The sequence below is a fragment of the Catharus ustulatus genome, chromosome 12 (assembly GCF_009819885.2).
Source record: "Catharus ustulatus isolate bCatUst1 chromosome 12, bCatUst1.pri.v2, whole genome shotgun sequence".
Taxonomy (NCBI): Eukaryota; Metazoa; Chordata; class Aves; order Passeriformes; family Turdidae; genus Catharus; species Catharus ustulatus.
Genome location: NC_046232.1, coordinates 10,746,248 through 10,774,245, shown reverse-complemented (window position 1 = coordinate 10,774,245; position 27,998 = coordinate 10,746,248). Strand labels below are relative to the sequence as shown.

General features: G+C 44.0%; 1 protein-coding gene across 2 annotated transcripts; it reads left to right on the top strand.

Moving 5' to 3' along the window:
- The first annotated feature begins 361 nt into the window (after positions 1-361).
- Positions 362-27,918, top strand: SHC4 (SHC adaptor protein 4). 2 transcript variants are annotated; one of them, XM_033070856.1, is made up of 13 exons: positions 1,117-1,208; positions 1,307-1,651; positions 8,380-8,450; positions 14,196-14,259; positions 15,174-15,293; positions 16,331-16,384; positions 18,724-18,775; positions 19,117-19,243; positions 21,211-21,388; positions 22,704-22,764; positions 24,111-24,293; positions 25,758-26,011; positions 26,705-27,918. In XM_033070856.1, the coding sequence occupies exons 1-13, from the start codon at positions 1,203-1,205 to the stop codon at positions 26,858-26,860; spliced, it is 1,671 nt and encodes a 556-aa protein (XP_032926747.1). In that variant the 5' UTR covers positions 1,117-1,202; the 3' UTR covers positions 26,861-27,918. The 2 variants fall into 2 exon arrangements, with proteins under 2 accessions (XP_032926746.1, XP_032926747.1); XM_033070855.2 differs by having other exon boundaries at positions 362-1,651.
- The last annotated feature ends 80 nt before the right edge of the window (positions 27,919-27,998 follow it).

Below are 27,998 nucleotides of genomic sequence, written 5' to 3'. Positions count from 1 at the left end.
GGGGCCAGCCTGGCCTGTCCTTGGGGCCGGCCGGGCACCAGCGAGGCATCGCAGCCCCGGCCCCGGCTGGGCCCAGGCTGGCTGCGCCTGTGCCGCGGCGGAGCAGGGATGGCCGCAGAACGGGAATTTGGGGATTTTGGGGATTTTGGGGATTTTGGGATTTTGGGCAGCCCCCGAGGGTCCCTCGCGCCCCCGCTCCCCCCGCCCCCGCTCCCCGCGCGCGGAGGGCGCGTGAGCCGGCGGCGGGCGCCCATTGGCTGCGAGGCGCCCCCCGGGGGCCGCCGGGCCGCGGCCGCGCGCCGAGCGCCATTCACGGCGCTGCCCGCCCGCACGCGCCGAGCCCATTCACAAAAACTTCATTCATAAAACCGGCGGCGGCGGGGGCGGCCCGGGCGCTGCGGAGCTGCTGCCCCGCGGCGCTGCGGGAAGCGGCCCCGGAGCCGCAGGAATATTCGGCTGTGTCGGGATTATTATGGTGCTGAAGGACTTTCCAGCAGGAATTAGCCAGACCGACGCTGCTCAGTGTTTTTTGAAGAATCCTGGGTTTGTGCCTGACGGCGGGGCAGGAGCTGCGGCGCAGGGATGCTCTTCGCCTCTGGGGCAGCGGCGGTGGAAGTGCAGAGAGCCGGGCACCTTGCGGGGTTCATGCCGGTCTGAAAATACGTTTGGGCTTGTAGCTGTCTTGCTCTGCTTTGTGTGGAATATGCTTGAGCTTTCGCTGCAGCCAGGACTCCGCAATTATTGATGCTACAGCTGTGAGTCTTCAGAGCTAGGTGGGATTTAGTGCCTGGCTTAAGGCAGGAACGAAGGCAGGTTTGGATAGTGGCTCTTCAGCTTAAGCTGCTCTACCACCGATGTGCTTTCCTGTATGCTGCTTTTATTTCTGCTTACAAAATGCCAGATGTCCATGCAGTTTTAAGCCTTGTTCATTGAGGAAAATAAACCATTCAAGAGGGAGTCAGCAAAAATATCCAATAGGTTTCTGTTTTGAAAATTGTTTGACTTGCTTGATTTCCATGTAATTTATCTGCAAGAGCCAATTTATGCAAGAATATCCAGTTACAGACCTGCCAAGGCTATGAGAGAACGCAGCCAGCAGAGCCTCGGTGGACACGTCCTGTATGTAGGGTTATTCAGACATCCAGGAATGCTGCACAGGGCTAAGTACAGCCGATTCAGGAATGATTCCATCACCTCCCTAGATGAAGGTACACAAAATACGTCTTTAAATATCAAAGGTTCTTCCTCCTCTTCCCATTCTTCAACACCCAATTTACTGACAGAAGATGTCTCCTTGGGGCCGCAGGACGCCTGCACCACGCTGTGCACGCTGATCCCCCGGATGGCCAACATTAAACTCGCCAACCCGTCAAATCTGCCGGGGCTGAAAAGCTTCTGCCTGGGAACCAAAGAGGTGCCACGAATTAAACTCACGGAGTGTGTCACCATCCCCAGCAGCCCGACCTCGCCTGAGATCAGCTGCCTGTCAGCCTCGTACCCCCAGCCCGACCTGGACAAGCTGGTCCTGGCGCCAAGGCCGGCGGGGGACTGCGCTGTGCGCGGAGCTGAGGAGGGCAGGCAGGACAGGGGCCTGGCACAGAGCACTGACAGCACGCACAGCCAGGAGCCAGGAACCACCTACAGTGTGCGGGTGAGTACTTCTGCTGGGCTTCCATCCTCTGACAGCTCAGTGGGTCCCATTTTCCCACCTCTAGAGTCCATGCCCCAAACCACTGAATGGTCCCAGGTATTTCCTGTCTTCTGGTGTATGTAGGGCTGTGGCATTGAACTGAGGGAGCTAAGAGCACCCCAGCTGCTTCCAGAGGTAACACAACATCCAGTTCCAAAGGACTATCTGTAGACTCTGAACTGCAACTCAGACGGGTTACTCTGCATGTTAGAGGGAAAAGCAGGCCCATGAAAGGGCCTCCAATCCCTCATAGAGCAACTCCAGGCATTAGGTGCATTCTTGCCCAGGCTGCTGGCATATTTGACAAGGAGGCTGTGGGGCAGGCACTGCCCAGGTTGTATTTCCAGTATGGTTTTCTGCTGGTCTTCCTTTCGTGGGCAGTATCTCAGAAGGAGGTTCGCTGGCAGGAGAAGTTTTTTCCCTTCATCTTCCTGGTTATGTTGCTCCCATGGCTGTGGGCCTGCAGGAACCAGCCCAAGGAGAGCTGCAAGAACATTGCTGACATGTCCTGGCCAAACTGTTGGGTTTTTTTTTCAACTAGCCCTTTCAATAATAACAAGCAGATTGATAAATAAGTAGCATGAGGTTTTGGGCATTTCAGCATCAGAGGATGTGCAAGGTGAGAGGATGAGCAAGGTACTCATTTCCCCAGAGACCACCAGACCTCTTCAGGAGCTGGTGATGAAGCCTCAGATGGGCTGGGAAGTGGCCAGGGCTGCAGCATGGCAGGACTGGTGCAGAGGGATGGTCTCACCTGAAGGCAAAGCGGGGCCAAGAGACCAAGGGTTGGGATTTGGAGCTGCTTCCAATCCTTACCCTCTCCCCCTGGCCCTTGCCCTCCCTTCTGTGTGTTTGGAGGCACTCACTCTCCCCATGCAGCTTCTTGTGCCCTGTTGGGATATGGGATTGTTGGGATCTCCACAGAAACCCTTTTAGGAGGCAGGTCAGGTCTACGTTACTGGAACTGCTGCTGCCAGAGATCTTTGGCCTTAACAGCTTAATCAGAGTCTGAGGAGGATTCAGCAATTACATGGAGAGGATCTACAGTTATTTTAGAAAGGTGGTAATGTGGAGAATTAAAGAATTGCCATGGGGCAGAAGCTGTCCCCTGCAGACTGGAGCGAGGCAGAAACTTTAAAAAGAGGCAATGCTGGGCTCATTGTGTCCCCTGGGGAGGCAGCTGTGGCAGTGACTGGTGGTGTCACAGCCACGTGTCACCTGAGCCTGCTGAGGAAGCTGAGACCCATTAGAAGCACCTGATCCCCCAAAATGCTTGTGCAAATAACGAAGAGCCCAAATATTAATATTTTAAGAGGAGACTGGACAGCTCTGGTTCTCTTGCTGTTGTGTTTCAAAACATACTTTGTTTGTAGTTTGCTGCAGGCTTTACAATATTTACCATGTCCTTGTTCTGCCAGTTCCAAACCTTCCCACAATGCTGCCCATCTGGAGCTAAGGTTGTCTCTAAATGGTGCCCATAGTGGCCATGGCTCTTATCTTTCCTGCTGATGTTTGTTATGGCTGTGATGAGCCTGAGGAATATTCCAAGAGGCACTTGCCATCCTCTCTCTTGCTTGTTGGGGAGTACCAGGGATGTGGCTGCTGCTGAGAGGGAGGATAAGATCTGTCTCTCAGCACTGTCCTGCATCAGTGGTTTGTCTGAGAACAGCAAGGATGATGTTTACTGGACCTATCATGGAGTAAGCGTCTGCACCTGTGCTTAAATCAAAGCATCTTTGAAACGTGTTTGGTTTTAAAAATGTGCTATTTAACTAAAATATTACAAGGGAATACTATTGTCAGATATTTCATTACAATACCATTAGACTTTAAAATAATATGGTAAAGGTTATTTGCAGCATTCTTTGTCTTAAAGGGCTGTACCAATATACAGGTTGTGGTTTGCTAGTGGTCAGATAGTAAATGCATATAGATATATATCATCATGTATGTCTAAAATCAGTTACATGTCTCCAGACTGAAAGGAGCCTGATCATTTCCGTCATGGTAGAATTACATGAACTGCACCCTGGAAGCACACGTGGGCACCAGTGCCCGCTGCTGTCCACAGGATGCGACAGGTCAGCCTGGAGCACTTGCTCCCTGCCTCTGTGCGGGGAAGGGGGTCCAAGGCAGCCCTTTCCTGGTCCTGGGTTGCCACCAGCACCTCTCCCATGTTCAGGGCAGGGAAATATTGTGGTATTTGAGCTGCAGCCGCTGCCCTGGCGCGCAGCACCCTGACACCGCACCCGGAGCGCTGCTCTGCATCGCCCGTCGTAAATAAATAACCACACGCGTCTGCAGAGCCGGGCTGTGCAGGAAGGAGATGGGCTCGGGTGATTCACGGCCTCGGAGCCGCAGCCCTGAATCAGAGCCGGGGCTGCCTGTGCCGGGCTCGGCTTTGGGCTTTGGGCTTTGGGCTTTGGGCTTTGGGCTGCCCTGCAGCGCCCACGGGAGCGCGCCTCGTCCCACGGGAGCGCTTCGGCATCGGCATCGCCCGCGGGGCACAGCGCTCCGGGAATCGATTCTCACAGGAACACGCGTGTTCAGTGTTTTCAGGCCATTTGCTTCATCACAGCCGGAGAACGGGGACACGGTGGGTTGGGAACAACTGTTAGAGACCTGGCCTGAGTGCAGTGCTGTAGAAAGTGGTTTTTCAGAGAACAAAACTAAAAAGAAAAAGAAAATACCTCTGTATTTATGACTTTTCCCTGGTGTTTTTGGGGGGTTTTTCTAATTTTTTTTTTTCCGAGGATATATTTAAAAATTGAAAATCTGTGAATGAAAAGGTCAGACTTTCCCAGAAAATTTTTCATTTATCAAAAGCTATTCTTCACAAAAAGCCCTGGCTTGCTGCCCTTAGGGAGGAGGCTGTGCTGCGTGGGCATGAGCAGTGGGACCGACCAAGGGTCTGTCTATCTGTCTGTCTGTCTGTCTGCACCACTGCTGCAAGGGGAAGATGAGAGCAGGGCAAGCACATGAGGAGAGTTAGGCTAGCACTGACAAACTACTGGGAGGGGGTGGGTTGGTGCTTAATGATCTTTAATGGGCTCTTTTCATCCTCGAAGGTATCTGGTCTGTTTTCCAGCTGGTTCTGCCTGGATTTTGTGCTGTCTCACAGGTGCCCCGGGGGTACCACCCACGTCTGCAGTGCTGTTCATGCTGCTGTGGGCTGCCTTGGCCTCTCTGCTTCCTGTGCTGGGGATGGGAGAGGTTCTGCTGGCTTGGCTTTTGCATCTGGATGGGGTTGGTGTTTGCTGGAGGAAACCAGTGTGGTTCAGGCTGAGCAATGAGCCAATTAAATGTCCTGCAGGGCACAAACCTGGGCCAAAGTTCTTCATGAGCTGCCTGCCTGGTGGCTGCTAACAGCGTTACAGAGCACTTACCCCAGCCCACTAAATCCTGCTGTGGGAGGCAGGATGAGCACTGAGCTGACTGGCACAGTGGAGTCTGTGCCACTGCCAGGGGAGCTCTGGTGGTCCCTGCTTTCCAGTGGACACAGTGACTTTCTAAGCCCAAGGCTACACAGGCAGCATCCAAGGAAGGGCTGAGAAAACGTCCCTACCAAAACTACAGTAATCATGTAGCTCCTTCCCCACATCCCTGGCTGGCTCCTGGTGTAGTCCATGGAGGGAAGACAGCACTTTACCTTCCTGCTAGGGTGAAAGCAGAGAAATCTCACAACAGGTTTCTGAGCCTGGCACTCTGCATTGTCCTGCCATGTGCTGCTTATTCACATGGGCCCTGCCTGGTGCCTTCACATCTCCTCCCACACAGTCCCTCACCCTGTTTGCAGTCACTTTGTCATCTCATGTAAATAGATGTGAAAAGGTATGTGCATCTTCTGTAACTGCTGTTTTCTTCCACCACCTCCCTGGCATCCTGGTGGTGGTGGGGAAATGCAAGCCAGCCCCAGATCATCCTCTGTACTCAAACACCAAGGGACAAAGCAGTTCCTGGTGCCAGTGCTCTCCACAGCCCTTTGCAGGCACATGGGTATCGCTGCACATGCAATGAGTCTTCCCTTCCCTCCCCTTCCCAAGAGCTGCTGCTTGTTTTGGCCAGAGCTCTCCATCCTGCTGCTGACACAACAGTGGGTTCAGCATCCACTTCCATTAGCGATATCAGGTCTCTAGCACGTGGCTTGTTTCAGTGTTGCTGTTTTATTTTTCAGTAGGTAGCTCAATTCTGCAGTTACATCTGTGCTTGTTGCCCAAGGCTGGTTGCCCACCCTTGGGCCTTTGTCCAGTTTCCCTCAGCTTGCCCAGCAGCTCAGTGAACTGGGCCTTGCCTCTCTCTGTGGGCTTCAGAAGATGAGTGGCCCTGCTTGGACACAGCCTTTGGACCTGGTTTTCACAAAAGCACCTGGTGAACAGCTTGCACTGGAGCAAGAGCTGTGAGCTGCTGTGGCCTCTCCCAGGCACCTGTGGATGCTGCCCTGCTCATGCTTTAGTTTAACCTTCCCTACAGCAGTAAAGATGGAATTGGCCTTGACCCTGCATGCCCAGAGAAGCCCTTTAGGTTTTCCTGGGAGGTGCTTTTGGGGTGTATAGGACAGGAAGCAGGGGCACCACCTGTACTGGAGTTTGGATGCAGGAGTCTCTGAGACAAACATTGTCTTTGTCCCCTGCCTTCCCCCTCCTCTCATGCCTTGGTTGTGCTGCTTCTCATATTTTGCTATGGAGGGGTTAATATTTTTGTTTATTGTTAATTTTTTTTCTTCCTCGGAGAGCATCTTTTGTTTTCTTGAATAGGCTTCTGGTATTCCATTGTCCTTTTGTGTGCTCCATAGGCTTCTCCCAGGCTCTGTGACCCTGACTTGCTCTGCCCCAGCCCACATTTTCCCCCTGCCCAAGGCTCTGCTGGTTCTCTGTACCCTTGTACAGCAATGTGAAGGTTCAGCCATTACTAACTGTGCCAGTTCAGATAACCAACGACAGCTAAAATAAATGAGAGATGCAGTGAGGTGCCATGTTAATGCACTTCCCTACTCAGGCTTTTAAAGGGGAAAAAAAAAGGTCTTTTGTGAATCATTGATAAGTTCAGCTTCACTCAGGGTCACTTATGCAAAAACCTAATATTGATTTTTCATCTTTGCTTAGAGTAGCTTCCCACGCATCTGTTCAGGATGCAATGGGGACTCACTTGTCAGCATATGACTCACCTACTCTTCTAAATTTTTCTTTTTTCAAGGATAGAGGAGCAGCCAACCAGCTCACAGGATGCTTGACCTTACACTGTAGGATCAGAGGTCGTTGCTGTGCTACAAACTGAGGCTCTAGACATATTTTCCACATTTGCTTTGTTCCTGTTAAGCAGGAATATCTTTAACAAGGCAGATAGCTCTCAAAGTCATTAAATGTTCATTAGGGAAGCAGTTCTGCCAACCTTTCAGATTCTTATTGATGTCCTTCCAGGTCTCTGACCTAATTCTGGAGTTCTCCCAAGGGTTACATTGCTATCTGGAAAGAAAGCAAAATAGGGATAATACAATTGTTGTGGAATCCCTGACTGCACATATAACATTCTCTTTTTCACACACTCATTTCTGAAAGTCTCCAAAGCTGAAATAGATACCTAAACCAAACCCTCTCTGAATGGCCCAGCAGAAAAATTGATTTACAGGCAAAGTGAGGCAGAGGAACTAAATATGGTACCTTTCTCTGGCTTGAAATGTTTCCTCCATCCATTCAGGCAAGGGGACAGAGTATGCATGTCCCTGCCTGGGTTTTCCAAGTTGCCTCTGTGTCCCAGAGGCTTTGATTTCCTTCTGGAGAAGTCTGCACAGGCAGGCTGTGACTGCAGCCCTTGGGCACTGTGTGAGCACTGCAGGATGGAAAAGGAAAAAGGAAAAAGGAGAGACCCAGACCTGTGCCAGCCTGTTGAAATGAAGAGATCAGACTGCTTCGACAACAGAGAGATGGACATCTGTAGAAATGCTGAAGGGATTAGTAAGATGTGGTTAGGGATATGCCATCACATCCTTGATATTTCTGAGAATTAGTCTTATGCAAAACCCAAATGAGTATAGAAAAATCCCCAGCTCTGTCCCATGCAACAAAAGTGTGGTAGTCAGCCTTTAATTTAAAACAGGTCACTTTATAGTGTAGGTTCTTAAGAGCTATTGCTATGAGCTGGAATTGCAACTTCACAACCTTCATCTTCTGCAGAGGTTATTTGTCATCAGACATTAGCAGTGTGGAGCCAGTGGTTTTCCTCATGGCCTGTAATGCTCCTACTCTCTGAAGGGACACTCAGCTCTTCTGCATGGGGGCTCTGAGTGCATTGGTCTCAAGGGGCTTCCAGAGGACTCTGTTCTCTCCAGTATTTCCTTATGCATTCCTCCCAGCTCAGTGTCACAGGCTAATAAGTGAGAGTAAGCAGAAATGGAAGAAAAGGAATAATCGGATTTTGTGTCCCCAGAATGCTTTTTTTTTTTTTCTTTTTTTTTTTTTTTTGTACTAGGGTGTTTAAGCCATTGGTATCTTTATTGCTCTTCTCTACACTTTTAGTAAAACAAGATCTATTTAGGAAGCAGCTTTAGGATGGCTGATTTGATTTTTCCATTTAGACTGTGGCTCTGCATAAACTTAGTGGACAATAATCACATTTGCTTCCTCCTGTGATCCTCCTCTTACTTGTGTAGCAGATATTAACAGTCCTCCCTTTTCTCTGTCTGTTTTCCATAGTACATGGGCTGTATTGAAGTGCTGCAGTCAATGAGATCCCTGGACTTTGGCACACGAACACAAGTCACCAGGTAGGTGGCAAAAAACTGACATTCAGACCAAGAATGAAAAGCCCAAGTGCTAATTTTTATATAAAGCTGAGGGCGCGTGCCAAGCTCTGAGACAATTTTGAATAGGACTTTGCATGTTTTGTTTTTGGTTTTTCCTAAGTGATGATTTGAATTATTTGATCATTACAATAGGCTATTTGCATTGGGAAATGAATTGTTTCAGGCACAGACGTAATTTCTCTCCCAGTTGTTGCTCAGAGAGCCTCCCCCTGCAGTGGCAGCACAGAGCAGACATCACGGGCAGCTGGGGACCGGCAGCAGCCGGGCTGTGCACGGGGCTCAGCACTGCCTGCACCCTGCCAAGGCTCAGGGCACATCCACTGCTGCTGGGGGTGCCATGGCAGCGTGGAGAGCCAGGATCCTCACAGGGCTCTCTGCCCTGCTGCACAAAGTGCCATCAGGCCCTCAATCCAGCAAGGTCATCTAAGGAATCTTTATCAGATGTATGACCCCATCTGCACCAAGACTAGGCTCAGCTGGAAGTGGAGTCACAAGGAAAACATGTTGAAATACAGCTGTTTCCATCTGTACTGCAAGCCTAAGTTTTTAGCTACAAATCAGAAAAAGATTAATATTTCATTCTCAGATACAACTGAGGATGTGGTTAAAACATGAAATATTTTGTGGTATTTTGGGAACTTTGTAACTTCTGTTGCAGATTGCTGGCAGTTTCTGGGTGTAGATTGTTAATACCCCCATGCCTGTGGGGTGGCTGAAATATCCTGTCAGAAACAGAAAAGAACAATTTTATTTTTACATTTATTCTTGTAAGTCTGGCAGTGCAGGAGCGTTTGAGTTTTCAAAACAATCACCCAGTTATCCAGCTGAGTGCTGTGTGGTGCTGTGATGTGCTCACTGTCCAGCAGTCAGGACTAGTGCTCTGTCAGGCAGCCCCAGCAGCCACCCAACAGCTTTTTGGAGAGGTGGGTGGGTGCAGGTTATCTTGACCTGGCCTTAGACATGTTCCCTTGTCCTCTCAGCTGCTTTTCTGGCACAGTTCATGCTGAGGATGCCAGGAGTGTGGTTGAGGCTTCTTGCACCTCCCCAGCTCTTCCTTCCTGCTGGAGGGAGATTTTCAGATGCTGTTTTGCTTCCTCAAGTTTGCATCCAAAAAATCATAAAGAAAGGAAAGCAATGTGAAGGGATTAGTGTTACATTTATACCTGTTGACTCCCAGATTTACCAGTTGAAAGAAACTGAAGAAAATGAGTCTTTCAATGCCTATAGACTTTACTTGAAAGCTGTCCCGTTAGTTTTATAATCAAAATCAGCAGTTGTTGGCATTTACAACTGGTATAAGCACACACTCACCCAGTTCCTGCATGTGTGCATGAAGAAGTGCCCAAGATACCAATATACTTCCCTCAGGCAAATCCTTTACAGACCAGGAGCAGCCATGTGATACACCCAGTCCAGCCATTCTGTTCTTCACAGCTCAGCCACAGGGCAAGGTTATCTCCTGTTTGCAAGAGGTGTGTGTGCTGCTGTGCTGACAGAACAGAGCTTTGGATGGTTTGTTTGGAAAATAATGAATATGAATTACTGTGTGACAAGGGCTTGCCAACTTAAATTTGGGCCAGATAGTAAGGTTTTGTTAAGCAGAACTGTGTCAAAACTTAACAATGGAAATATTTCCATCACCTAAAAAATATGCCACTGCTGACCTTAACAGGCTCTTTTGTGCATGAGAAATTCAAAACTTAAACTGTTTGCAAACCAAATGCTGAAGTGCTGAGCTCACACATGCAGACTTTAAAGTTCGATCGATGACAAGCTGACTGGAGCAAAGATAACATTGATTATTCCCCTATTGTTCTCTCAGGGGAGTAAGTTTATAGACACATGCACAATGCACCAACTAAGGAACTGCTGGAAATTATCTCATTTTAACCATGCCTGTTATTTGAATTGGGGATTTTTTTTTTCACGTTGATGGCATTTCACTAAACAAAAAGGCATCTCCTGCTTTAAAGTGATGTAAAAAGGGTCTCTAGTTATGTCTGCGCCCTGCCTTGCTTTGTGTGCATGTGCATGCTTAGTTACCCCATGGTGTCTAAAACTGAAGATGTTATTTACCTGCCTCATGAATGTTGGAAACACCAACAAACTCATGTTTGCCAAAGTGCAGTGAGGAGTCCAAAGAGATGAACATGGAAGATTTAATTTCTGTTTTCTTGCTGGACTTGCATTTTCAGTTGCTTGGCAGGTGCATGGTTGGGGAAGGCAGAAAGTGCCTCTGGTGCTATGAATGACCGTGGGATGCAGAGGTGCTGTGTGGCCAAATGACCCCAGGGCAGCAAGAGAAGGGCTGGGCACTGAGGTGCTATTTATCCTCAGTGGCTGTGGGGTGAGGAGGTGGGCAGAGGAGATTCCACTGCAAGTTTTCCAGCTCTCTGCTTTTGCCTGTCCATGACCTGACTTGTTCTTAGGGACGTCCCTCCCATTTTGCAGAAATCTGTGATCTTAAACTCCATGTAGATGACAAAAGTAACCAAAAAATAACAATAAGTGTAACAGATTCTTCTGCTTGAGACTCAGTTTTTGTGATGGTTAACCTGTGCTTGCTGCTCTGGATACAAGATGTGTCGGGGTTGTCACCCTTGTGCTATGGCAGGTCCTGCCTTTTCTGGACCTTGATGTATGCTTCTCTTGTCCAGCCCTTCAGCTCTTTTCCTCTTACACATTTCCCTCTTCTGTTAAGTCAAGCTGGTTATTAGTCATCAAATTTGGGCATTTCTGGGAAAAGGGACTCTGTATCTTGGATTGAGGCCATTAGCTTGCAAACTTAAAAATGGTCAGGCAGTGAGGGGTGAAGGGTGTCTGAAATGTGCAGCCAGGGAGGGCTGCTGGAAGAAGGCTGACTTTGTTTGAAAGATTAATTTCAACTTTGTTGAGCCACATAATCCCTTTCTGTTACATGGTGTAGGCAGGGCCCTAGATGCTTAAAAGCAAATCCTCAACAGCATGCTTGCTTGCTTACATCAGCCCATCTTTCGTCTTTTATTCTCATTTTGGGGGAACAATAAACAAAGTGGCTCAGTGTTACTGCCCACAGGCACTCTCAGGCATGCTCTGGGAGCAGCAGGGCTGGGTCTGCCACAGGTTTCACTGCAGGGCTGCAGACCCAGAGAAAACCCGTGGACTGTACTTCTGAGCAGGCCTGGAAAGGAAAAAAAAAGCTGGTTTAAAGGGTTATGGATGCCAAAAATGGGTCACTCATTTCAGTATATCATGGATGCATCTGGAGTTTCTTTTCTTCCTAGTGTATGGTGCAGTTTCTAGTTTGTGGAAATGACTGCATGTAGGAAGTGTTTGGTTGTAGCAGCAGGTGTTACCAAACTCCTGCTTTTCAGACTTTAAAATAGTATTTGTAAAGTTTTGTTGGATCACTTGGAAAATCACCTAGAGGCATGCAGCAAGAAATGTCTGTATTACTATTTCCCCTACCAAAGAGAGGTTATGGAAACTATAAAGTAGAAATGGTTTGCTACTCTTTGGTTCCTTGTTACTGGACAGCTGCTCCAGAGCCTGGTGAGGTGGGCAGCCAGCACACTGGCTTGTACAGGAGCAGGCTCTGTGCCTGGCAACTCAGCCTACAACTCTTGATTTCACATGGGCTGCCTGACATGTGCAAGAGCTCATTTGTCACCAAAAGAGACAACTTCCCTGTTTTTCCAATTTGTCTTGTATCTGGTTTTCTTTCTAGGTAAGGCTAGACTTGAAGGCTCCACGTAGCCTTAATGTCTTGGCTCTGATTTTAATTTCCTTTAATATTGAATGAGAAGATGAGTTCTCATTTTCCAAGCTGATTATTGGAATCTGCAAGATCATCCTGCAGGATGCCTTCCTCTTTTTTTTTTTTTTTTTTTATGTTTGGCCTTCCTCCTGGTAACAGCTAAATAAAACAGGAGCTAACCAAAGAAGAGTATCAGGAATTTGCTTTAAAAATGTATTTTCAGTTGTGTAGGGAGAAGTACTTTGCTTTTAAATGCTAAGAAGGGTCAGTGTTTAAAATGCTGGGTTTCTGACCCATCTTATGTAGCCCACAATGAAGCCCCTTTTCTTCCCTGCTGTTTTCCCTCAGAAAATATCAATTATATTGTGCTGTGGGTGGGGTCTCCATTCATTTGCCAGCATCCAGGTTGACTTTCCCAGGGTGTTCCCTGGCAGGAAGCCTCAATGTAGATCTGTGATCTTCAGTGCTACAAGCACACAGCTCAGTGGTGTGGCAGCCCATGGGACACTGAGCAGCCCTGCTGGGTTCACCAGTGCTGGGCTGCCTTTCCTTCCCCTCTGATCTGCAGGTCCTGGGGGGGCCACAGTCCTCACCTGGCATCTCTGCTGCATGGGACATACCTGGCTGGAGCCTCTTGTCATTGTGTGGGCTCCTGATACTTTCCAGCCTTCTGAACCAAAAATTTCTCAGGAGCTGAAGGCCAGTGGTGTTTTCCTTCCACACACCTGCCAGGATCTGGGACAAACTTTCCCAACCAGCTTGTTTCCTAATTAGCTCTTTGGATAATAATTCAATAACACAAATAAATAATTAAACAAACTCCCCGTTTAGAATGAAACAAAATCCCAGCGTTGGAACATAAATCTGAATTCAGGCACAAGAGAAAGGCTGAGGCTTGGAGTGCCCACTATGGGACCCAAAGCCTGAGAAGATCCAGGGCAGCCGGGGCTGCTGCTCCAGCCGGGATGTCCAGGCAAGGATATGGAAACCTGCTGAGCACATCCCAGCCCAGTCAGGCACCATTTTCCTGTTGTCTTCAAAGCAGTAGCTGTCAGTGAGGAAAAGCCTGTAAGTGCAAGCAGAAAGGTTTTTCCCAGCTGCTGTGCTAACCTTGAGCAGGGCTGTCAGTGTGTCCAAACCAGTCACCTGAGCAAAGGCCAGAATTTGCCTTCTTTAAGTGTGGAAAACAGGCACAGCACAGCACTCTGTTATCCTGTGTGTGATTCATCTTTGACCTAGAAATGAGCCTGTGTGTGCTTTATGCCTTACTCTACTGCTGCCTGAACTGAGAGGAACCTGCAGAGAATGGGTGGCTGGAGAGAAGGTCTGACTTGGGAAACTCCTACCAGAGATGGAAAGATGTGGACTGACAGCTCTGAAAAGAAGCTGCAGATGCTGATTATACATCCCCACCCCTCCACAGTGTTGTTTGGGTTATTGTGTGTGTTGGTTTTGATTCTGCTTTTTTTGGGGGGGGTGTTGTTTTGGGTTTTTTTGGGTTTTTGTTATTGGAAAAGAAATCTCAAACCCTGGAAAGTCAATCAGAGCACCCATCTGGGCTCACTCAGCATGCACCTGCTGTGCCAAATAGGAAGGATTAAGCAGGGAGGAGCCCCTCCTGCCAAGCACTCACCTATCAACCATTCTGAGAAAAAGGCTTTGAAGGTATTAGGTTGTTTGTCTTGAGGTTTTTTTAATTAAAGAAATTTTCATAAGGTGAAACTGATGTGTTTGGTGAAGAAAAAGCAATGCAAACCAGACTGCTGAATCACTGTATTTTTTTGGTTGGTTTTTTGTTTTCTTTTTAACAGTGGGAGGAAAGAAGAAAGAAAAACAACTGTGAAAGACCTGACAGAAGATTTAAGAATTTATAAGTGGGCCTATAACAATAAATTGCAGAGTTGCTGGTTCTGTTACAGATGGTGCGTGTGAAATGATCCAACAGTTTGTGCTGTATTTTTTATTTGCAGGGAAGCAATAAGCCGACTGTGTGAAGCTGTGTCGGGTACAAATGGAGCTATAAAAAAGCGGAAGGTAAATCCTGTTTTAGCTCAGCAATTATTTTTCTGTATCTGCTTTTGATAAGCTGGATATATGATTCCCTAACAGGCTGGAGTCTGTGCTGGAATTAGCACATATTAATCCATCTGAACTCAGCCTGGATAACGTGGAAGTGCTGGTAGCAGGGTGTTTGGCCTGCTTGGTTTGGGGCCGAGGCTATGCCCTACTTTATTTTTCTCAGGATTCATGCTTTACCCAAGTTCCTGCTTCTACCAGCCCTTGCAGTATATGGTGCTTTGCAAGTGTTAGGCTTTGGCTCCTAAATTATTTGAATTGTTTTTTTCTTTTTTTTTTTTTTTTATGGATTGCAGGAGGGAGCTGATTCACTGGAAGATTATCTGGTGCTTATCTGCTATTATTTATATATACAAAAAATTAAACACAACTAAAATGGCAGTGTTTAATGGATTTTATTAGGTAACTGGGATGCAATGAAGGGCAACACCAGTGGTTACTGTTGGGTTGTGTCCAGCAGAACTTACTGATTTTCTTCAGTAACTGTGGAGCTCAAGAGGTATGAACTTGCCCCTGAAAAAGGAACACATGAGAGAATTTCTTGCTTTACCCAGAAATACTTCATCCTCTGGAAACAAAGGCGAGTTCAGAAAGAAAATTGCCCATTCTGAATTACTGAGCCAGCTGTAACATTTAGCTCACTGGGATTTTGCTTTAAAACTTTTTTCCCATTATTGACATAAAACCCATTCCTACCAGTATTGCATTCAGAGCTGATGTTTGTTAGAAGATCTATTTGTGTTTGATCAAGCCATTATCCTTGCTCCATTGAAAGTCTCAATAAGATACCATAAAAGCTCCTTGACTTTGATATGTTTCTGCCCCTCACAGACTGGGCTGACAGCCTCTTTCTTTTGTTTCTTTGTTCAAAGCCTCCAGTGAAGCTTCTGTCTTCTGTACTTGGCAAAAGCAACCTTCAGTTTTCTGGCATGAATATAAAGCTGACCATTTCAACAAACAGCCTCACTTTGATTAATGCTGACACACAGCAGGTAGGATATATGTAATCAGTGTCCTTTTCTCCATGCTACAGTTTTCCCTCCTTTGTGGCTTCAAAGGGAAAGCAGCACCCTTTAACAGACCTGTGCATGCCTGGAGAAGCTGAATTACATGATGCCTCTGAACTGAAAAATGAAAGCATTTTGGGGACATTGACATACAGCACAAGTCCTTTTTGTTCATGATGGTGTGTTCCATGGGGAGAGATCCTTGAGCACTTGGCAAACTGTTTCTCTGGATGTGTTTGCCTGTGAAGTGCCTAATAAACAAGGCACCAGTTCTGACTGCAGTCCTAGGAGGGAAAAAAAAATTGAAACAGATATTAAGTCAGAGCTTGGCTGTGGTGTCATTCAAAGCTATTTTACAGCTGGATAATGCACGTGTACAATCAATTATACTGTGTAAAGTCTCTAGGCTCCATTGAGGTGTGTTGCTGAGAGCCTGGGTTTGCTTGGAACTGGGCTGTGCTCCCTTCCTTCTTGGCAGGTATGACAAGGATCTTTGTCCTGCCCACCTAATTTCTCCCTCAGCTGTTGGTATCAGCTCCCTGAGTGATCTCACCCTGGGCCAGCAGGTTTTGCTCCAAGCTGGAGCAGGGGAACATCAGGGAGATCATTTTGGCTCACTGGCTCTGAGGAATACTGCACTGAGCTGTGCCATGCTGAGCATCAGGAAGCTCCTAGGGGTTTGTCTGTAGTGCAGATGTCTCCTGTCCATTGCACATCTGCTCCAGGAGGGAATTAGGACACCAGGTTCCCCTTCCTTTCAGGTACATTAGAAGTTGGTTGAATTCATTCTGAAGACGCTTTAAGATCCTCTGAAGATTACTCAGGGATCTAGACATTGCTAAACATGAATGGGTAGTCTCAAAAATTTTCCTATTTTTATCTCTTTCCTTCCTAAATGATACATGCATAAATTAATTAATGGGATTTTTATTAATTTACTTGCTTGTTCTATGAAGACATGTTGTGATGGCTTCTAATATGTGGCCCAAGAGCATGTTTAATTAGTCTGTTATGCTTTCCAGATTATTGCCAACCATCACATGCAGTCCATCTCATTTGCTTCTGGAGGTGACCCAGTAAGTATTGATTTATAAAATACACTTCTGTGGTTATAATGAACTCACATAATAACTGTTACCTGCACACACTTTGCTTCATCCCTTCCTTCCACAAGCACTAACAGAGTACACTGCACTTCTGGATCATGACCTGTAATACAAGAAAACTGGGGGACTGACATTGAAAGGGAAATGTGGAATAGTGACTCAGTGCATCTTTAATAGATATATGCAGTTAACTTTCCTGTTGCCCATCAGTGAGCCTCAGTCCATTCAAAAGCCCTCTGACTTGAGGATATGAAAATAAGAATCTGAACATAGGAATTGCTTAGTTCAGTGGGCCCTGTGATCCAATACCTGTCATAAAAGCCATCAGCACTGGCACCTGTACATTTTTAGATTAATTTTGATTCAATCAAGCTGCTCCTACAAGATAGATGTGGCATAGCCACCTTCTTCCTGCAGATAGGGTTGTTCTTCTTAATGTCACAGCCATGCAGTCATGGATGTTTACAAGTCAGAGTTTTTTTTATTCTCTTCCGGACTCTTTACTGCAATGATTGTAAGCAGTAAATATCATCTGTCTGGGTTGGATAAGTAATTCCTTAGTGCTTGTTTACCTTTTTTAGTGTTTTTTATATTATTATCCTGCACTGGTCTTGCACAGTGACTTCAGATTTCAGAGGCTATGCAGGGCTGGATTTGGCCAGTGCTTAATGGCAGGGCCAGCAGGAGATGTGCATGACACAGATGTGCTGCAGGAATTGGGGTTGGTGGAGCAGCTGCTGACACTTCTTACTGGCAGAATATGTAAAATAGACGTCTTGCTCACCAGTGATAACTATAAACCTCGTGGCCCTTCACATAAGGGGCAATTTTGTTGTCAAAATTAATTTACATTTAAAATGGGAGACAGTTTCCACAGGACCTGTCTTTCCACCTGCCCCACATTCAGGGTCTGAGTGAAATTCAGTATTGCTCTGGGCTGTGAAGGACTAGCACCGTTCTCCCTGGTAATTAAGCCTATTCTGGCTTCATTTTAAAGCAAAATCATCCAGGCATCCACATAAACATTTAAAAGACATAAAAAATAGCAGGTACTGCTCTAGTTACTTTACTGTCTAGTCGCTCCCTAGATCTGATTTATTTTAAAATATCTATCCTAAAATATTTATGAACTTTAAGAAAAACTTGAAAGGAAAAGAAAGAAAATTGAGTTCAGTAGATGCATAAGAATTATTTAGCTTGCTTTTTTAAAATGATATTAACTGTAGAGATTTTAAAAAAATATTATCTAGGACGAGTTCTGTTGGCCCTAAGACCTGCCTCTTGTGTCATTCATTGTGAATTATTAAATGATTGTTCTTGTGCATATTGCAAATGGGGCCTTGTTTCCTGCCAGCTGATTGCATCTTCCCTCAAGAGAGCCATGCCTTTAAGCTGTGAATTGCATTTTCCCTGTCCCACCTTAAAGATCCAAAATAACAAAATGTATCTTTAATAATTAAAAGAATGTTATTCATTACCTTACCAATTTGACTATAACACTGAATTATCAAGCCACTCTTTGCTTTTTGCAGTATCATTAGAAATGCTAATTCTTCTATTTCCTTTTCAGTTTTACTAGAAAAAGAGGATTATTTCAGTGCTGGCTAGAAAGAGAATCAGAAACAGAAAACTGATTGTACTGAGGTTGTCTGATCTCAGCAGCAGCTTTGAGATCTGGGGTAATTTAACTTGATTGTAGCCAGACTAAAATTGGGCAGAAGCAATTGAGATCAGATACTCATTTTATTCTGGTAATTTTAAAGTTTAACTTTTCTCTAAGATGCCTTCAAAACTCAATCTTATTGCTGCAAATTGGGAACATTGGAAACTTGTCCTTTGCAGTATGTTAGCACAATTTTATCTTCCACTGATTCTGGTAAGGACTGTCCCAGCCAAAAGCTGTGAGCAGCAGTCACCCAGCCCTGACGTGTCACACGGGAAAGGTTGTGAGCTCCATGGGAACAGTGGAAGGAGCAGCATTCCCTGCTGGTGAGGCACCAGTTGTGTTTCTACTCCTGCTGCAGAGCTGGAATTGAATACACGGTTTATTGAAGACCCAAAGAATGCCAAATGGCCTAGTGCATTTTTTAGAAGAAAAAGAATATGGGACAATATGTGTTGATAGCCACCAGTTTGTCACTGGTATTTTCCTTGGCTCACTTTGCTAGTACCTCTGGTTGTTTTTCCCTGAAAGAAGCGTACCTTCTAAAGCTGAAAATGTATCTGTCTATATGCAATTGCTGTGCTGTGGTGGCAGGGGGTTGTTATAACTACAATGTTCAAGGTATTTGTTGTCTTCTTTCCTGTAGGATACAACAGACTACGTGGCATATGTAGCAAAAGACCCTGTTAATCAGAGAGGTATTGAAACACATTTCCAATGTGTTTATGCGTTTATATGATTGCTTTATTTGTATGTAACAAGGAATTGTTTGAATTTTTAAATGCAGAAGCTACTGAACAGCTCAATACTCTGTAAATTTCTGGCTTTGCTGTATGTTTAGGGGTAATAGTATGCAGGCTGTGGCTTTAAATGCCATGTTCTTTGTGCAGTGAAGTGGGCATCTGCAGGTCAGACTAAAGCTGTGCTAGCTGTTGGCTCCATGAAGAGCTTGCTTTTCTGCCATAAGCAATGTAGCTTGAGTCTCTACTTTCTAGTATAAACTGCATTTACTTCATTAAAGTAAGGTGTCTCTTTTTAGCATGCCACATCCTGGAATGTCCCAATGGGATGGCACAGGAGGTGATCAACACCATAGGACAGGCTTTTGAGCTCCGCTTCAGACAGTACCTGAAGAACCCATCCAGCCTGGTTACATCTAATGAAAGGTCAGCACATTCTCTGTCACTTAACTGGCAGTTTCCTTCTCTTTAGTACTTTTCAGGAAAACAATACGCCACAAAGAATGATCCATAAGTAAGATGCTTTGAATATGCTTTCTGAACAGGATAATTCAAATATATGCCTAATACCAAAATTAGCTTATTCCAGTGAACTCCATTGATTTTTGTGACATTTGTAGAGGTGCAGAACACAGAATTAAGCTGAATTGTTCCTTAGATAAAGCAGCCTTATTTTAAGTCATGCAAGTTGAACAAATGTTCAAATTACTCTGCCCAAGTAAGTTCAGCTTTATAAATAGCAGACACACACACACACACAGAGACTGAGCTCAGTCCTGACCTGTGCCAAGTTTAAGCTTGCTGCAGCTGTGGAAAGTGTGTGGTGGGGAAAAAAACCATTTAAATTCACCTTTCTGATATTCTGCTCATGTCCTGGCAGCAGCCTCAGTTTTTGCCTGGCATGTCTTACATCAGCCTCATGAACTGGAATAAACACAGTCACCACCTGGCATTTTAAAGTGTGAAGCCCTGTCCTCTGCACATTGCCCAAAATACAGGGCCTAGATTAGTTTCTGAACCACAATTCCCTGTTTCAATTACCCTTCTTCCATTGCACTGGGGACACAATTCTTGCTCTAATTTATGGCTCTCCTCACAGATTAGTCATGCCTATTTTTCTCAGGCTTCTTTTTACTGTAACACCAAATTTGTTTGCCTGCTACTTCCCATGAGTAGGTAAAGCTGTGGCACTGCTTACCTGCACCCTGAGCACAGGAGTCTTGAGCAGACAGTGTCACTGGAACAGGGCCTAATGCATCACAGCAGAGCTGTTTTATTACATAAATGCACCTCCAGTTTATATTTATTTCAATGTATATGGTGGTTCTTGCTATTCCACTACTAAAACTGGTCTGTTTTTACAGAGGAAATGCCTTTCTTTCCTGAGAAACCCTGCTAGGTTATGTCACAAGTAGCATGGGAGCAGGGAGAAATGGAAGAGGCTAATTAGATTTCCTCCTTGAGCATAACCCACAGCCAGCCTTGGAGAATGGTCTCGGGCAGAGCAGTCGGATATTGCTGTGTGAATGAGTCACTCCCTTCCAAACTACTATGAATCACATAATCAAATACTTGCACTGCATATCACATAATCAACTACTTGAACTTTATCTTTTTCCTGCTCATGGCCTTTTATCCAATTATACTCTTGTTAATCAGAGAAGTAAGATTTGGGATGAGTTTTTTTATTTTGGGACCGGAGACAGTACAGGAAGCACCTAGTTGTTTTGCAGTGTATCAGCTGTACATTTAAACTATCATCATTCTGGTTTAGCTCAAGCAAACCATTGTGTGCTCTTCTTCCTGTCATGCAGTGTTCCCTTCAAGCTGAACCAGAATATTGATTGTGGTTATTAAAATCAGGGTAAATGCCACTGAGGACAGCTTTTTTTTTTCCTTTTGGTAGCAATATTTGATTTTTTAAAACAACTGCAGTTGCTTGTCTGACTAAACACCATGAGGTTTTCATTTTTCTCTTGAAGTCTGGCTGCCCCTCAGTAATCTCTAGATTTGTAGAGTTCAGTCAAGAAGCCCCAGGAATTAATTTTAAGGTCAACATTATGGATACCTCAATGAACAATGTATTGGAATCCTTAATGTTTCAGTAGTTGCCTCTTACCTTTTCTTTGACTTGAAAATATATCCCAGCTGCGTGGTGCTAATGAAATGACTGTACCTCCCTTTACCCCAAGCTGTCATGACTATTTTTAATTCAGGAAGAAGTAAGTGGGAAAATAAAGAGCTCTGAAAGTTCCGGCCCAAAGCCCTTTACAGCCTCCATATGGCAGATCTGTGTATTGTGTGTTGTGCAGACACTGGGGATATTGGCCTACACTAGAAAGCAATTGATTACATCAGAAGCTTCTTTTTTTCCCCTCCCATATTTTTTTCAGCGAGGCAACAAATGCTAATGGATCAGCTGGGAATTCACAGGAGAGGGAGGATCATGAATATTACAATGAGATTCCAGGGAAGGAGCCTCCCACTGGTGGAGTGTTAGATATGCGAATGAAGGGTCAGACAGACCAAAGGGCTAAGTGCCCTGTCCAGTGCAAAAAGCAGCATTGCTCAGTAAGTATGCATCTGCTGAGATAAATATTCACTGCCTGTTGTGGGAATGAATAATAAAATGCTTCTGTGGTGTTAAAGCATGGCATTAACATCAGAACCAGGTCCTGATTATCCAGGGAAAAGGCTTTTTTAGGCTAGATTTAATGATGCTTAGTACATAATTGAATCCCAAAGCACTTTCTGAATATTAACTGGTTTGTCCTCAGAGTACTTTCAGGAGACCAAGTAATATTCCCTTGTTCACTCATTAGCTCTGAGAAGAAAATAGATACCAATTTAAATGGCTTGTTGGAGAGAACATCTGCAAAATCTGGGACCTCCTGGCTCCTGATTCTGTGATCTAATAAATATTTCATCCTGTCCATTATGCTCTACAACTTATACATACAACATTGACTGATTGCAGTATATATACAATATTCATTACTCTTAGATTGTTTCAAGAAGCTCTGTTAAATCAGCAGAAGATATCTGTGGCTCTTGTCTGGGATAGCGGGAAATAAAAACCAGTCAGGGAGTAAAACAAGCCAAGTTCAGACTGGCTGCACAGATTTCAGAGCCTGCTCTGTGAGGCCTTGGGAGCACCATCCTCTCCCCACGCAGGAAAGAAGGCACCACCTATTTGCTCAGAGGGAGCACACTCAGATACGCTTGCTCAGATATATCCAGTTGGTTCTGTTTAAAACTTGCTGCTCCCAAGTGTTATTTGTGTTTGCTGGCAACTGCTCCCAGGCTGCTGTATGTTCCTGTGCTACTGCTCCATCCATTTTTTGCTAACATGAACCATACTCTGCATATCAGGTCCCCACCTCCCCAACACTTCTCTAATTCTAAAAATGTTTTACTATATTCAGAGTTTGCACCTGATGCTCACCAGTGTTGTTGCAAGGAATTACCCTGCATGTAAATGCAAATGCCTTTTACCCATGGGGTGTTACTTTTTGATTTTCCTTTCTCTTTCAGTGCTGCTCAGACAATTTAGTAACCATTTCACTTTCAAACCATGATACCTGTAATTGATTTTATGATGAGGGACATGTATTAGAAAATCTGAGCTTTCTTAGCCAGAAGTTATACTGCATATATACTAACTTTAGATACATAGCTGGGCAGTTATGTGGGGTTGGAGTCCAGATGTGACATCTAAAGAAAGAAGAGTATCAGTGTGAAATATTATTTGAGGAGATGGGAATTTTGTGGTGAAGAACATTTTTAATTACCAGTATGTCTATTAACTAGTGCATGGATGTTTTGAAGTTACCTGAGTTTTTCTAGGGGACTACTTGATGTGACTGATTTTAAAATTTTTCTATAGGCAGGCAGCCCAACCTTCATCAATATATATGAAAATTGTCCAGAAGAAAACAAAACTGTGGGTATGTACTCTTTTTTTCTTCTCATGCATATGCAGAATTAGCCAGGGCAGGCTGCCTGGAAGAACTGCCCCTTGGCTTTCAATACAATGGTGAAAAGTGTTCTACTTAGTGGGTCATTTTTAGTGCCCTAGATGAAAGGCAGACAAAAAAGCCTTACAGCTTTTCTAAAGGCCACTAATCTATCTTCATGTCTGCTGGCACACTTACTCATTTTACTTCTCATGATACTGTACAGTAGTTCTTTGTTTTTTTAATTCTTTCATACTCTTTGTTGTTTTATTCCCTTTATTCATACCATTTGAAAAAGAAAGATACTTCATTGCTTACCAATCTCTGAATATCTCCCTTCTCCTATAAATGCTCAATGAGATCCAAAGTATCAGCATTGGGTTGTTCCAACAGAGCCTGGCCCCTTGGTTCCAGCATCCCTGGCTTCTCAGTGTGACTGTGCTTCCCCTGCCTTAGGTAGCTTTGTGCTCAGGATCAATTTGCCTTTAGCAAAACCTGCTCTAAGGGACCCCAGGAGATCTCAGCCTCTATCCCTTTCTGGACTTCCTTTACAGCTGATGCCCTGAGCACATTTCCCCAGCTCCTCTGTTTCACTGCACAATGAGGTCCTTTCTGAATTCCCACCTGCACGACTCTGAAGCGATGTAGGGGATACTTCAGTTTCTTGTGTTATTTCCAACTCAAGGAAAGGAGAATCAAATGGTTTCTACAAAGAGAGGGTGAACAAATAAAAGAATGAATGAATAGATCTATGAATAAAACGTTTGTTGAAGAGCAAAAATATGCCTGCTATTTGGCTAGCTGAAGTGCTATTATTTTCATACCCTGCAGGGGATATTCTGTTAGCCTGTTCCTAGGCTTGGTTCCTAACCTGACAGATGTGGCTTTGGCTCTCCAGGCCGAGCCTCAAAGCACCAATCTCCTCCATCCCTCCCTTCTCCACCAGAATAGCCAGAGAGAATTGCTCAGCTTCCCACAAGCTCTTTTTGTGGTGCAGAGGGGAAGGAAAGGGTTTTGTAACAAATAACATATATGGTTTGTGTTTCTGTAGAGCTATATGTATTCTTTCCAGTCTGTGGGGGGTTCACTGCTGACATTGATTGAAGAGAACTGAACCAGTGCAGAACATTTCTGAAAACTTCATTCTAATTAATTTTGGACTTTGTGCTTTCTAGACATACAGAAAAATAAGTTCATTTGCATTTTTATTTTCCTTCTGAATTACTTTAGTGGGCTATAAATAAGAACATCATTCCTATTTCAGCTTTTACAGTTACTTAAAGGTGATTTTAAAAAATAAAAGAAGGAAATCTGTGCATACCATATACTAATTGCAGGTAATTGTGATGAGAGATCACAGAAGGCAATAAAAGAGGCAACCTCATTGAAACCTGCCTACAAAGCAGATCTCTTTGACGATCCCTGTTACATCAACACGCAGTCCCTGCAGTCTGCAGCCTGTGCAGCCCGAGGTGCAGCAGCAGCAGCACAGATCCCTGGGAGCCCTCTGCGCCAGCCCAGTAGGTTCCCATTGTGATGCCATAGCTGTGTAAGCACTGCCAGGAGGGGGGCTTCTCATCTCTGCATGGACAAAGATTTGGGTCTCCCATAAGAAATAGAGAAAAGGTGGGGCAAGAAATCTATCCTGGTTGTTCTTCTTCCTTATTAGGTTAAAGAGAAAGGGGATTAAATTTAGAGCAAAAGTAGTGATGGTAAACAAGCAGAGTAACCTTGCATCTTCTGCAGTTGATTGATGACAATGAATAGAGTGCCACAGGTATCAAAAAGCAAGTCTTTAGGACGATACAAGCTTGGAATGCACATTGCCTCAAGGAAGAGGGTTCTCTGTATGTTCAAGGTCTTAACTCCTCTAAGGTGGAAATTGCCTCAGATGCCTTTGCTTCACAGGCAGTAGCATGCAAGAGTAAAGTGGGATTATTGTGACACTCTTTACTCAGTTCTTCGATAAATGACCATTGAATCTCGTCCAATAATTTCTAAATTGAACCATTTGATCTGTGGTATCAATTAAATGTATGTCAAAACTTAATTTATGGACTCAGAGTGGTGGATATCCACTAAATGATTATATGGTTGCTACTGACTGTCCTCATTATTGGATATTCTTTATTAGCTTTGCCTTTTATGGTTTCCCACTGGGTGTTTTCTCTGTCAGAGTTGGCTCCACACAAGAAAGTGGAAAAAGGACTGGACAATAAAGGAAACACAATAAATCTGTGACCATTGAGACATTTCTAGCTTGGGACTGGATCATGCTCTAAAAAGAACTCCCTATATCCTGAGGAGCCTTAGGTTGCACAATTCCATTGAAAAAGTGGTATCCTCTTATTTTCCTTAGAAGAATTCTGCCTGTGAATCATTTTCAGTCTGACTGGCTATATCCCAAACCACCCAGTTTTTTTAGTACATTTGGTAATTGTTCGTTTTTTAACAGCAAATGCATCATGCTCTAATCCTTCCCTTCTGGCTATATTGGCTATGTTGTCTTACATTCCTGCACATAGCTGGAGCCGCTCAACATGACTCTACCAATGATCTGTGACAATCTCTTCAGAGCTTCTTAAGGAAGAAGGAAAAACAAGATCTTAAGGAAAAAAAAAAAGCTAAAAAGCCAACAAAAATCTTGTTTGTACAGGGAAGATTTGACTTTTTCATACAAAGAAATATAACCCCAAACCAGTACAGCATCAGAAAACCTCCTGGTTCTAATACCTGTTGCCTAGCGACCAAAGGCTTTCCCATCTAAGGTGGGGGAGAGGTGGTGTGATAATTTTGCCTAATGCACTGGAGGGTCGTGAGCATTCATGTGTGCATATTCTTACAGTCTGTAAGGTTGGTTTGATCACAGCTTCAAGACTGAATTGTTTCAATTTTGTAAAAGCTATTAAAAATATTGGCTTGCATCCTCTTCGGGTGAAGTTTTAGGTGAAGTGTTCAATACATTCCCTTTCATTTAATTTTAGAGTTACCGGAACCTGTTCAGCAGAGTGCCACAAGCAACACAGCTGGTCTCTGTGTTCTGCCACAAATAAAGCAACAGCTAAAGAATGAAGATTGTTACCATGGCAAATTGAACAGGAAAGCAGCAGAGAGCCTCTTAGTCAACGACGGGGATTTTCTGGTACGAGAGAGCACAACGTCACCTGGTCAGTATGTCCTCAGTGGACTTCAGGGAGGGCAGGCAAAGCATCTGCTCTTGGTGGATCCTGAGGGCAAGGTATGAATATTTCATATAATGAAATTTCAGTGCTGCTCAGATATTTAAATCAGAATGCATGGGTGCATTCCATGAAGTGGAACTGATTTGATTCCATCCAGGCTAATTGAAATATAGCCAGTGGCTGCAGTAGGTTTGAAAGTTCAAAAAACTTAAAAGCACTGAAGTACTATAGAGTATTAATGAGAAACTTAAATACTGTTGGTCCAGGTGCTGATAATTAGTGTATACATTTAATACATTATTTGAATCATTAGTCCTAGAAAAAATAACCCTATCCTTAATTATGGATGCAGAAATGGTTTGTTGTCTCTTCAATTCTACTTTCTTCTGCTCAGGGTTAGAGGAGTAGTCTTGAGTGACATTTCTGAGGAGAGAGTAAATCAGAAAAGTGATCCTCAATGGGATTTAGGGAAAAATATGTATCTCTTCTGTGGAGAAAGAAAAAAGGTTATTTCATTCCCCTGTGTAGAATCAGCTCAGTTTGACACAGTCTCTTTACTTTTCCACTACTTTTCATGTGAGCTAATGGTGGGTCAAAGGATAGGTCTGAATTGCTGTCTACAGCCTAATGATCCTGCTCAAGTGAGTTCAGTGGCTTAAGTGCCTTTTGACTTTAATGTGTTACACTCATGTCCAACCATTTATAAACACAATCTAACCCTAAATACATTCTTTTGCTTCTTCCACTAGGTGAGAACCAAAGACCATGTATTTGATAGCGTGGGTCATCTTATTCAGTATCACATGGAAAATAATTTGCCAATCATCTCTTCTGGAAGTGAAGTGAGCTTGAAGCAGCCTGTAAGGAAAGAGAGTAATATGGGACACATGCAGTGTCACAAATAATCCCTTGGATCTCACAAATCCCAAGACAATTCATACCTGAACTTTCTATTATGAAGACAAGTCAAAAAAGTATAGACTGTACTTTCTGCTGCTGTTCCAGAAGAAGCCCTTTTGTGTGTGTATGTATGAATATATGTATATGTGTATATCTATGTAGATCTATAGAGATCAACAAGCATAGTTATATAGATACATATAATCTTAATCTTAAAAAATTACACCTTCAGAGTGTGAGATTCATGTGTGAGAAGGTATTTTAGACATGCACAAATGTCACTTTCAAGGTCATACTGAATCAGTAACTATTTAAAAGCACAATTAAAACTCTACATACAAAAGCTCACTTGAAAGACTGCTGGAACATTAGTATGTGCCTTTTAGCATAGGATTATTGAAACCAATATTATTTATACTGAATTAGTTTTGGGTGGTTAAACAAACATGTCTAAGCTTTTAACTATTTGCCAAAAACAAGTACAATTTGAATATTACTAAAATGTCATCTTCTTTCAATGGACAGTAACATTTTCATTTTGCTTGTAACAGCACTTTACTAGCAAGTAACATTTGAAATGAATGGCATCCACAATACAGAAAGGTTGTCCAGTTTCTTAATAATTTTTTGTCGCTGTCTGACTACTCAAAGATTTGAGATTACAAACATTTACAAAGTTGATATTAATATATGTAATATAATTTTGGAATAGAACTTGTTAAGGGACAAGCATGCTAGATCTTAATATTTTTGTCTTGCATATGATTTTATTATTATTATCAATTAATACTGGAAACATCTTTTTAAAGGTAGGCTAAATATATTTTCATTGATAACATAGTTGTTTACAAACTAGAACAGCTGAACAAAACTAATGATACATTTTGGGAGAAAACTATTTAAAAGCTGTTTGAACTTTGCATGTGTCCTTATTCAGTGTTCTTTCCAAAACAAGATAGTTTTCCCCTTTCACATCCATTTGTTCCTAAACATGGAAAAACCTTTTAAAAGAAATCTATTAATTGTTTTGCCACAATAAATACTCTAAACATGAACAATCCTATATTCAGAGTGAACAGTGATTTATTTGGCTTCCTGTTGAAGATTCACTGATTTAATAAGTGACTGAAGAAAGGCGGGGAA